The 13183-nt window shown below is 40.2% G+C and overlaps 1 protein-coding gene across 5 annotated transcripts in view; it reads right to left on the bottom strand.

Moving 5' to 3' along the window:
* Window positions 1-13183, bottom strand: part of DCUN1D4 (defective in cullin neddylation 1 domain containing 4) — a 72192-nt gene that overhangs the window by 9652 nt on the left and 49357 nt on the right. For all 5 annotated transcript variants that reach the window (XM_058547041.1, XM_058547040.1, XM_058547043.1 and 2 more), the window contains exon 8: window positions 8818-8926. In XM_058547041.1, the coding sequence (XP_058403024.1) occupies window positions 8818-8926 (109 nt within the window). The remainder of the gene's footprint in view (window positions 1-8817; window positions 8927-13183) is intronic.

The raw sequence follows: 13183 nt of genomic DNA, 5'->3' as shown, positions 1-13183 counted from the left end.
TAAAACTCAAGAGTGTCCTCCCATTGGGGAAAATGAAACTAAGTACGCTCTTAGGATCTACCCAGCATTAGTTTACAGATAACAATGTTTACAAGGCGATTAATTAAGCTCAACTATTGACATTTCCTTTAAAACAAAAGAAAAAAAATCTGCCAACAGGCACAGCCTTTCCTTGTCATTTTATCTGGCATGGATTCTATTACTGTAAGCACTACTCTTGGTAAGTCAGTCATTATTTGAAACTTGAGATTTGCAGACACCTAAGTAATATCAGTGAAGAATACTTCAACAACTATTTCTAATTCTATGGTTAACATTTACTGACAACTTAATCTGAGCCAGAAATTGTTCTAAGTGCCTTATACTTAAAACCATTTAATACAACAACTCTGTTAGGATAACCATTATTATAATCCCCAATTTATGAGTAAGAAAACTGAGGCACAGGGAGTTAAATGACAGTCAAGCAGTGGTAGAGCGGGGACTTGAACCCGAAGTCTGATTCCAAGCCTGAGTGTGTGCCATATACCACTTCCCTGAGAGTGAGGCAGAGAGATTTAAATACTAAGAGACATACAGTCCAATTAGCTTTACAGATAACTGCTGAGCAAACCTGCATGACTCTGCAGTAACCATCTTTAAGATAAAACTTGTGATTAGATGACTGCATATTCTTCCCACTTTTGTCCTCACCCAGGCTCACCTTCTGTTTCCTTCATAATTTACAACGAAAATATGAGAAAAAAGTAGAGAGGAGTGTGTGTGTGTGTGTGTGTGTGTGTGTGTGTGTGTGTGTGTGTGGTGTGTGGTGTGTGGTGGGGGGCTGTGTGGAGAGGGAAACTAGAGAAATACATTGGTTAAGAAGTGAGAAACTGAGTCAAGTTAGAAGAGGGAGTGAATCAAATGGTCACGACAGATTTAGGTTGGAGTCAGACAGGATAATCTGATAACGGGTTGCTGAACACAAGACCCAGCAATATTTTCCTTAGCAAATTCTACGACTAACATCCATATCATGTCTAGTTTAAACAGAAATGACTTAGCTGTGGTTTTACTTAGAGGGAAGACGATACCTGAGCTTTAATCTGTGTGACCTTACATCTTCCTGAAACACCCCTCAGAAACGGTAAATAAAAGCACTGGTACCCACTGCTGGGAAAGCGAGCATCACGGCAAGGCTGTGAGGACGGACTTGTGACACACTAACCGCCACAAGACCACCTCTCAGTAGGAGGGATTCCCACAAGTGTCCTCTGCCTCCACAAAACCACTTAAAGCTTTATTTCAAGGAGTAAAAAAGCAAGGACTCCCCACCCCCCCAGACAAATCTCCCATTCTTTTCTTGCTCACTGCCATTCTTTTTCCCTCACCCCGAAGGCCTCCCTTCTCTCTATCTAGCAGCTTCTCCTAACTTCACTTCCCTCCCGATTCCGTCTGGATCCACCTCAACCACTCTAGGAGGGCTCCTCTCAACTGCCTTCTGCCCTCCAAGCCCCACACACTTCTCACTCTCAGTCTCTCCCATTATTCTCTCCTTTCGGCATCAAGGCTGGACCGCACTGCTAGAAAACAAACCCCGACAGCGGCATCACTGCAAATTCATGGTGTCTACTCTTAGCCGGGCCAAGACGCTGCTGCCATCAGCACCTCACTCAGCCCGACCTTGATCCTTCTCAAGATTCCAAGCGTCAACTCTCTGTGATTTTCAGCATGGTACCCTGCCTCTGCCACAGAAAACGTAGAAACACCAAATTTAACTGATACTTAATCACTATTCCCAGATCAACAAAAAATCACTATATTTAGTTTTTTTTCTCCTTCCCTTTGTCCAATCTTACTCTCACTAGGTCCTTTTGAAAAAAGGAATCAAGAAAGAAATGGCTGTTTTATTTCAACGAATCCATACAACGTTTGCTTATATAATAAAATTTACATTGGGAAAAAAAATCCTATGCATGAGAATACTCAGACAAAATTCCACTTGTATGAAAGAACTGGCCATTTTAGCCTCTGAATTTACATGCCACCATCTTCCTGTAACAAGATACCATAGGATGGTGACAGTTTTTCGTTTGTTTGTTTGTTTTTCATTTATCGCTGTAACAGTGGTTTATAACGTATGAATTTCAGGTGTCATCATTATACTTCTATTTCTGCATGGATTACATCATGTTCTCATGTGATGGTGACAGTTTTGAGTCAGGGAAGGTGGTGTAGCTCGAGGAGAGGATGGTGGCCTGCACCTCAGAGGCAAGGTTCGGGCCCTCATGTCATCTCCTTCTCTCTGGCTCTCAGTTTCATCATCTGCATAATGACAAGACTGGACCAAGTGATCTCTTATGGTTTCTTTCAGCTCTGAAGTTTCATGAGTCTATGATATCCATAAGACTATAAATAAGTTCAGGTCAAAATAAAATCAGTAGAAAAATAATATGCCTTTACAGCTAAGTACTATTTTCAATTGGCTACAAGGTTCAAAGGTGAGGGAAAAAACAATCACACCCTTAGGACTATAATCTTGGTGGAGAGAGGTTAAAGGGGCCATTTTAACATCTTTATGGTAATGTACTATAGTTTCTCTCCTGGTATACTGAAGTATAATTCAGAATATTTAACATATGTCATTGTTATTTGCGATGGAGAATATTTAGAATATTAAAACTATAACAAAGTTTAATTTCTATTAAAAGTTTGATTTTAAAAGGTCTGCTGTTAATTATAAGATATTACCTCTAGGAGTCTTTCTTCTAGTAGGAAAAAAAATAAAGATTGGAGGGAAAAAAGGGGCTTTGAGCCCTACTTCCAACCAAGATGGAGTTAGAGAAACCAGATTTCTGGAACCTTTCATTTCAAACAACCAGAAAACTGAACAAAATATATGAAATGATGGCTCTCACACAGCAAACAACAGGCAGCACAGGACCATGACCCCTGAGAAAAAGGAAGCAGAAGGTCAGCCCTATGATGATGTGCTGACTGTGTGGAGGCAGTTTCTAGGCCACAACATAGGAAGGGGGGCCCAAACTGAGCCCAGTGGACTTGCTGAGCTGGAAAAGACACAGTTTGGAGTTCAAGGAGGCAAAAGTGGCTATAATTTGTGGGGCAAAATACTAGCAAGATGGGAGACGCACAGAGAGAGACCTGGAGATCTACAGAGTGTCTCCCCAGTCGTTGGCCAAGGATTTATCTGTGCGTATGTGAGAGGAAACCACCTGAGTGTGGGAAAAGAATCACTGCAAAAGAGTAAGAAACTCCCAGAGCTCACACAAGGCTGGGAATAGTCTATATATTCCGACCAGCAAGAGCAGAAATATCTCATAATACACAGGGCCATGGGTAGCATTTTTACAAGGGTATTGTTTTACTAGCAGGGCTAAATCATCCCCAGACTCAAGGCTGCTCTGGACCAGTCCTTTTCAAGGATCAGTCTGATTCTAAGTAACATAACTGTACACCAGAAAAATTTAAAAATTCAACATTATCCAAAGGAATATAACAAAACCCAGCAACCAACAACAAAAAATTCACAATATCCAGCATCCAATCAAAAAAAAATTACTAGGAATACAGAGAAGCTGTAAACTATGACCCATAACCAAGATAAAAATTAACCAATAGACTAGACCCAGAAATGACAGAGATGATGGAACCAGAAGGCAAAGTTGTTAACAAACCTGTTATAAACATGTTCTAGATGTTCAAGAAGGTAAAAGAAAACAGTATCATGATGAGGAGAGAAATGGATATAAAAAAGACTCAAATTGAACTTCTAGAGATGAAAAATATAGTATCTGAAATGAAAAATACGCTGGCTAGGATTAACAGCAGATTAGATACTGCAGAAGAAAAGATTAATATTATAAGATATAGTAATAAATATTATGCAAAGGGAAACACAAAGGAGGAAAACATACAAAAACCGAACACACCAAGCATCAGTGGCTTGTGGGACAGTATCAAGCATCTAACGTAGGCATGACTATAGTCCCAGAAGGAGGGCAGAGGGGGAACAGAAAAAATATTTGAAGAAATAACAGCTGAAAATTTTCCCAACTTAATACAAACTATAAGTCCACAGATCCAAAAAACTCAACAAACTCCAACCAGAATAAACATAAGGAAAATTATGCCAAGGTACATCATAATCAACTTGCTGAAAAGCAGTGAAAAGAGAATAAAAACAGTTAGAAAACAAAACAAGACACTATGTTCAGAGGAATAATGAATGACACCAGACTTATCATCAGAAACTACAACAGACAGAAGACAATGGCTATCATTGAAGTACTGAAGGAATAAACGGTCATTCTAGAATCTTTTATTCAGAAGTACCTTCTAAATTGAAGGTAAAATAACAGCTTAGAGAATTTATCACCAGTACAGTTCTCTGTACTATAAGAAACATTAAAGGAAATTTTTTAGGCAGAAGGCAAATGATACCAGATAGAAATCTGAATCTACACAAAAGGAGTAAAGAGCACTGAAATGGTATATATTTCAGTAAATATAAAAGATATTTTTGCCTATTTAAAACAAAAATGATAATACATGCTACAGTCTGAATGTTTGTGTTCCCCTAAAATTCGTATGTAGAAATCCTAACCCCAAAGGTGATGGCATTAGGAGGTGGTGCCTTTGGAAGGTGACTAGGTCATGAGGGCAGAGCCCTCACGATTGTGCATTAGTGCCCTTATAAAAGAGATCCCTCCTCCCTCTGCCATATGAGGTTACAGTGAAAAGACAGCCAGCTAGGAAGTGAGCCCTCACCAGACACCTAATCTGCTGCCACCTTGATCTGGACTTCCCAGGCTCCAGAACTGTGAGAAATAAATTTCTGTTATTTATGAGCTATTTAGACTCTGGTATTTTGTTACAGCAGCCTGAATAAACTAAGACAATATATTGTGAGATTTATAGCACATATGTGTAAGTAAAACAACATCAAAAAGTATGGGAAGGCAAAATGAAAGTAAACTGTTGTAAATGTTCCTGTGTTACACAGGAAGCAGTATAATTTTTTTTTTAAATGTACTTCATTTTTGTTTTTTTTTAATTTTTTGTGGGGAACATCAGCCCTGAGCTAACATCCAATGCCAATCCTCCTCTTTTTGCTGAGGAAGATTGGCCCTGGGCTAACATCCGTGCCCATCTTCCTCCACTTTATATGAGACGCTGCCACAGCATGGCTTGACAAGCGGTGCGTTGTTGCCCGTCCAGGACCCAAACCTGCGAACCCTCGGGCCGCCAAAGCAGACTGCGCGCACGTAACTGCTGTGCCACCAGGCCGGCCCCAGTATAATATTATTTTAAGATAGATTGTGAAATTTAAAGATGTATACTGTAAAATCTAGAGCAACCACAAGAAAATTAAATAGCTAATAAGGTGATAGTGGAATGGAATGATTAAAATGGAATCATTAAAAAAAACTCAATCCAAAAGAAGTCATGAAAAGAAGAAGAACAAATCAGATAGGACAGGGGCCAGCCCAGTGGCGTAGTGGTTAAGTTCGCACGCTCCGCTTCAGCAGCCCGGGGTTCGCAGGTTCGGATCCTGGGCACGGACCTAAGCACCGCTTATCAAGCCGTGCTGTGGCAGGCATCTCACATATAAAGTAGAGGAAGATGGGCACGGATGTTAGTTCAGGGCTGATCTTCCTCAGCAAAAAGAGGAGGATTGGCAAGAGATGTTAGCTCACAGCTAATCTTCCTCACCAAAAAAAGAAAAAAAACAAATGGGACAAATAGGAGAAAAAATAGCAATATAGGAGATGTGAACTTAACCATACCAATAGTCACATTAAATGTAAATGCTTTAAGTATCTCAATTAAGATAAATATTGTCAGACCTAACTATATGCCATCTATAAGAAACCCACTTCAAATATAAGGACACAAATAGGTTTAAAGTAAAAGGATGGAAAAAGACATAGCATGCAGACTCAATCAAAAGAAAGCAGGAATGGCTATATTTGTATCAGACAAAGTAGACTTCAGAACAAGGAACATCACAGAGATAAAGACATTTCATAATGCTAAAGGGTCAATTCTTCAAGAGGACATAACAATACTAAGTGTATCTAAACCAAATATTCACACTTCAAGATACATGAAACAAAAAAATAATCGAAGCGATAGGAGAAATCATTATAGTTGGAGAGTTCAACATTCCTCTCTCAGAAACTGATAGAACAGTGGGTGGAAATCAATAAGGATACAGAAGAACCACCAGCCTGACCTAATTGACATTTATAAACCACTCCACTGAACAGCAGCAGAATATTCACTCTTCTCAGGTACCCACACAACAACGTTCATCACTGCAGACCACATTCTGGACCATAAATCAAGACTCCATACATGTAAGCGGACTGAAATTATACAAGGTATGTTCTCTGACCACAACAGAATTAAACTAGGTATCAATAACAGAAAGATTTCTTGGAAAATCCTAAATACGTGGAAAATAACACAAACAACACATTTCTAAATAACCAATGGGTCAAAAAAGAAATCACAAGGGAAACTGGAAGATATTTTGAACTGAATGCAAATGAACACAACATCTCAAAACTTGTGGGGTACAGCTAAACAAAACAAAACAAAGGATTCAATAACAAATTCATCTTAGAGCATGTCTCAGCTGAACTGAATCTATTCGTTAGTAATTGAGTATGGGTGCTTATTCATCATTACATAAAAGGACTTAATACACTGATATTTGCTGATACTCCCCTTAAAATCAAAGAACTCTGTGGGCTGCTACTGGGGATATGAAGAAAGAAAACATGCAGTCCCTTAATCTGTTAGAAAAAATCAAGGCCTGTCCCCAAACTCCAAAACCAAGCTAGACGAGATATCAGGGCCATGTAAGAGTGTCCTCCAGGACAGGAGGAACCGGGGAGGCTGTGTGAAAAGTGGAGGCATGTGCCTAGGGCCCAGAAGCCTGACACTGGAGAGAGCTGTGGGAGTGCAAATAGGGGTCCAGGGAGAGGCCGAGTACGACAAAAGGCAGAAAGCAGAAGGTGCCGAAAAGGCAGGCGGCAGGTTCAGTGAGCAGCTAATCTGACGCCACCACAATCTAGGTATCATGTGGGAGAGGAAGCTTGGGACTCGACTGTGAGACCCTGGAGTGACCCACAGATTGGACTTGGAGCCAGAACCTGGGTTTGAGTTCTGGATCTACTGTTGATTAACAATGTGACCCCAGTCCAACTTCTCCACTTCTCTGAGGCCCACTTTCCTCCTCTGTGCAGCAGACTGAAACCATCCCTGTTTGTCACTCAGAGTTGCTGTGGGAGCAGCTGTACCGTCCACATGTGAAGCGCTACGTTAACATAAAGGCACTGGGCACTGAAGCCTTCATGAGCTTGAAGGTAGCTGAGTGACCCTGGGGCTGAAGGCAGATGAATGACACCCTACTGATGTGAATGCTGGATGAGAAGGGAAAGAATGTGGAAAGAAGGCTACCACAGCAGTGCAGTCGAGGAGTAAAATGGGCCTCAGGAAGGCAACGCTGTGGTAGAAACACCAAGAAAGAAACAACCAAAGAAGCCCTTGTGAGATGGGCCTCCGTGACTGACCAAGAGTGGGCTGGAAAGCCAGGGAGCAGTAAAATGGAACTTGGGTCCAAGACAGCAGATAGTGGGAAAATCTGACCCCCAAACAGGGAAGTTAGAAAATAGGGCTTATTTTGGTGAGAAGGTATAATGCTTCTAAACAAACTTTCACCGATACAATAAGAAATAGCTGATTTTGAGAGGAAAAAATATCTCATGTAATAAAATATTTAATCCTAGAAACTATGCATCTATTCTAAAAGCATCTGGCAAATAACTTCTATATACAATTACGCAAATGCCATTTAGTAAAACACTGTATCTGAATTTCACCATATCATTTCTAACATCTATAAATTTTCATGCAAGCTGTGATTTTATCTGACAGTTGCAACAATGTAAAAGGTCACCAGATGCACCAAAATTCACCACCAAATAAACCTTTGCTGAACTAGCAGAGCCAAAGCAGGTAAAAAGTGAAAAAAATCAGCTTAGTGGTAGGAAAAAAATCATTTGTCACTGAGTTCTCTGCTTTAAAAAAAAATCATTAAAAAAATGCAATCAATCAAGAAAGTCTAGTCACCCGAATCCACCAAACACATAAACATAACAGAAAACACCGTCTTGAATAAAGTTTAATTGTATGGGCTGTGGATTGTGTGTGAAGGAATACAACACCAACGGGTGCCTCCAAATTCACCACCTGTGGTGACCAGGCTGAAAAACAAGACTTTATTTCACTCCAATAGAACCACTGTCACACATTTGGACCTGGCTCACCACGTGACAAGATGATCGCTTTTCAAAACGATGATTAGAAACTGTCTGAATAACGTTCACTGAAATTAGCTTAGATTTGAAATTAAAATGATTTCCAAATACAATATAGCACCCAAAGTGAAACTGGATTAGATCTGATTAGCTTATTCCAATAAACTCAACAGGTGAAGGTTTGTTGTTTCATGAGAAGGAAAAGCTTTTCCAAGCTTATCCAAGAGACATTTAGAACAGTGACTATTACATATCCCTTTATAAATTACTTCTAAGCCAATCGCAAGAGCTATTAAAGGTCTGCCACTATAGCTTTTTGCTTAACATATGACATTTTTGCCCAGAATCAGAGTTAGTTTAGACAGCGTTCACGTACAAAGAAATTCTAACTAGCATCCTGGGAGTAACCCATGTAAAAACAAACTTCAAAAGGCAATAAAGAAGGGGAGAGAGGAGAGGGAAACATCTGGATAGGCTCCAGAGAACTCACCCGTGCAAAGTCAAACGCATATCTGTAAATAAGTTTAAAGTTTGTAGAATCATTTAACAATGATCTTAAGTAATCCAAAGTATTTCTGAGTTTTTCTGTTGTATCACATCTAGAAAAACAGAATAAAAGCAAATTATAATCTGAGTTTTTTTCTTAATTGGGGCAGTAATAAAAAACACAATACCAAAAGACAGAATAAAACCCTAGAGCCATGATGACCTATTTCTTCCTACACTTTTCATTTTTAAAAATTTCAAATGTACAGAGAAGTTTAAAGAATAGTAAATAAGCACCCATATACCCATCCTCCATGCCCTCTGTTCACAATGAACATTGCCACATTGTGCTCTCTCTCACATCCGTGCATTTTTTTTCTGTACCATTTGAAAGTAAATTGCAAATACAGTGACCCTTCACCCCTAAACACTTAAATACCATTATCATTCTTAATATTGTATCATTGTTAACTTTCTGAGCTAATATGCGACCCATATGCAAATATCTCAATTGTTCCCCAAATTTTTCTTATAGTTGCTGCTTTTTTTCGATCCAGGATACAACCAAGGCTCATGCATTGCTCTTAGCTGTCATATCCCCTTAGTCTCTAGAAGGGTGTCCCGTCTTTTTTCTGTCTTTCTTGACAATGTCAATTTTGAAGAGACAAGATCAGAATCTCAATTTGTCAGATAATTTCCCTATGATTATATCTAGGTTAGGCACTTGACAGGAATACTACACATGATGCCCTTTCTCAGTGCACCCCACGAGGAGGCTCCTAATGTCAGTCTGTCCCATTATTGGTGACATTAAGTTGATTCATTTGGTTAAGGTAGTGTCCACCAGATTCTCCGTGTAAAGGTACTTTTTCCCCCTTTGAAATAGTACATAATCTGTGGGGTGGTATCTTGAGACTGTGACTATCCTGTTCCTCAGCAATCTTCAGCCAGTGATTTTAGCATCCATTGATGATACCTGCCTGAATCGATTTTACATTTGAAGATGCAAAATGGTGACTTTTTCTAACTCTATCATGCCTTTTCAACTTACTGGCTGGAATTCTTCTATAAAGAAGAGTTCTACTCACTACCTTTCTTATTTTCTGGACTTAAGGACTTCTGCTTTTATTCCGTGTTATAATCTGTTACTGTATTTATTCTTTTTTTTTTTTTTTTTTTTTTTTTTTTTTTTGTGAGGAGATCAGCCCTGAGCTAACATCCGCCAATCCTCCTCTTTTTTTGCTGAGGAAGACGGCCCTGGGCTAACATCGGTGCCTATCTTCCTCCACTTTATATGGGACGCCGCCACAGCATGGCTTACCAAGCAGTACTTCGGTGCGCGCCCGGGATCCGAACCAGCGAACCCCGGGCCGCCGCAGCGGAGCGCGCGCACTTAACCGCTTGCGCCACCGGGCCGGCCCCCTGTATTTATTCTTTTTGATATACAAATTGTCCTCATTTGGGCAGGGGCTCCTTCAGGCTGACTCCAGTGTCCTTCTGAGATGTCCCCATCAGTCTGTGAGCATGTCCTTGCTCTCTGGCACAAGACACTCCAGCTCACCCTGTGATCTCCCCACTCCAGACTTGAAATCAGCCATTTCTCCAGAGAGCCCTGCTGATAATAACCTATTTTTACAGGTAAATGACACACTGTTTATTTTTCCTAAGGATCTAGACTAATTGGTTATTTTTACAAACTAATTTTCTGTTCTTAATATCTAGCCCTTAAAAATGAGAACCAAGAGTCACCATTTTCACCAGCGATAGTAAAGCTTTTCAATGCTGGATGTGTTTCCTTATATTTCTCCTCCTAAATTTCCTATATTTCTTTTACCTACTACTAAGTATAAATAATACATATTACAAGTATGACCAATGTAAATATTTTACATACTCTATAAACTAAAATATGGTTCATAATAGAGCACACTGATCTATTTTTAGCAATAAATTTGTGAAAGCTTCTTTTTTGTAGCTAACTACAAAAAAGTCCCTGTGATCTAGTGAGATGATAAAATATCTAAAAGCCAAAAATTAGAGTAAATTTTTTATTCTATGAGTCTATAACAATATAGAATGTCCTTTATTTCTTCTTGATGTCTGAAAACTAAAAAAAGATTTAGATTATTTTAGAAGTCAGAAAAGGCTCCTTTAAGGGACCATCATGTAAGCTGAGAGCTGAAAGATAAGCAGAAACTAGATGTTTTTAGAGGGGAGGGCTTTCCAGATAAAAGGAACAGCATGTGCAAAGGCCCAGTGGCAGAAGGGAGCACGGCAAGTCCAAACACTAAAACAAAACCATTGTGAGTGGATTGGGTAGAATAAGAGGGCAAGTGGTACAAGATGAGGCTGAAAGGGAGGTGGGGCCAGACAATAAAGGGTTTTTGTGGTCCACAATGTTTTCTTTGCTTACTGAATCCTAGAAACAATGGAAGCCACCTTCCACCAGGGGAGAGACTTGGATCTCCCTGGAGAAGGGTTGGGGAAGAAAACAAAAAGAGATATTGAAGCCTAGTTAGAGATCTAGGGCCAGAATCCAAATGAAGGGTGATAGATGGTAGAAAAATACACAAGAAAGCAGTAAGTGGGAGTCTGGGAGGCAGGAGTGAGAGCCACGCCTACTTTGCACTGGGCACTCTGCTATACAGTTTGATTTTTCTTTTACCGTGTACATAAATAATAATTTATCAAAAATAATAATAAGGAGAAGGGTCGAAGAGGAGGGAAACCAGCTAACTCAAAACCATATAAGGCCCAGCTCCCTGATCTTCACTGGAAAGGAAGGTCAAGGGCCAAAGCCACAGGAATTGGCCAGATTTTGGCCGGCGCTTTAGTTTAGCCCTGCCCAATGAGGGCAAGGAGAGCAGCTGCTTGTTTCAGCAGATTCAAGAGCAGGAACCACTCATTTAGATAACCGTGACACAGCTAAAAGAAAATAAAGAGCTGCGAGTCTTTGGGTAGAGCTGGAAATCGAAATGTGAATTCTACAGCGTGACTGGAGCGAGTCCAGCCATCCTGGCATAGATGTCCCTGTGTCTAGAAAGATGCTCAGAGACTCGTTCGGAGTGTAGAAAACTAACAGTTCTCAATGTTTTAAGCATAAAATGCACCAGGTAATACTTCACTTCATGTACCTATTAAGGATGGTTACGTGAGTTAGAGCTAACATTGTCAAGAAAGAGCTTAATCTGCTTTAAAAGGGGCCCTGGACTAACTCCCATTAAGGAAACAGGCTGATGAGTCACCCAGTCTGAACCATAGGCTGCCATCTAGTGGCCACTCAACAAGAACATCTGCAGAGGGACTCAGTTCTCACAAAGGGCCCATGAAGAAACAGGCTTGGGAAGTTGAAGTGACCAGCCTAAGACTTTTCGGAAAGCAGCCACATCTTCACCATTTTCCCCTGCGAGAAAACTCACAGAAGTCGTAGAGTGACAGTGGCACACCACTAAGGAGCATCATTTCCCAAAACAAAATATGCACATAATGTGGGATCATTTCTTTAGAGTTCTGCTGCTGTAACAGATTCAGAAGCAACAGAAATCAGGGCAATAATCCTCAAAGGTTATCAAATCAGAGGTAATTCTCTCCCATTCCCCGGGGGAAAGACCCCCTTCCCTCACTTAATCAGCCCAAAGGTATTTTTCCAGCCCATCATCAGTTCTACGCAGTTACCCTCAAACCTGACACACTTGTTTTGTTTAGCTTAAACATCCCCACAAGCTTAAATTCACATGCTGGAATGAAGCAATAAATAAACCAAATAGTCAATAAAACGAGCTATGCCTGCTCTGACTGAAAACGGTCTAGAGAGCTTAGGGATGGAGGTTCCCCACCAGCTGTTGTCACCTCACCACTTTCACAAACACTGGCCTGGACAGGCCACACACACAGCTCCTGCAGACGGCATCAAGGAGACTGAGCGCTGAATGCCCAGGGGTAAGCCAAGTTCATCACTCCGCCTTCCTGGTTTTAGAGACACTACCAGAGACACCCAGGAAGTGGCAGAACTGATTCAAAACTCTGATTCCAAAACCATGGGCTCTCTATTTCTAGCCCACTCCCACTGTACTGTAACAATTTTTTTAAAAACTTAGCATTTTAATCAAAAGTACTAACATATACAAATACAGGTTTTGTCATATACACTTTAATTCTAATTTGAGTCCAAAACATTTCACTGGACAGGTTTAATAAAACGAAAAATGAGCAATAAAAAATCCAAAATACAAGACAAAACAAATAATTAAGAAGATGGACTACTTTCCATCTTCAGAGCACATAAATAATCAGCCTCTGAGTTTTATTTATTGGGTGCACGTACCTTACAAATACAGTACTTATTCAGTTAATTCAAGTAGCTAAAGAGA

This window comes from Diceros bicornis, chromosome 8 (assembly GCF_020826845.1).
Source record: "Diceros bicornis minor isolate mBicDic1 chromosome 8, mDicBic1.mat.cur, whole genome shotgun sequence".
NCBI classification, from domain to species: domain Eukaryota; kingdom Metazoa; phylum Chordata; class Mammalia; order Perissodactyla; family Rhinocerotidae; genus Diceros; species Diceros bicornis.
Note: the sequence above shows the minus strand (reverse complement) of the source record. Positions and strands in the feature narration are given on the sequence as shown.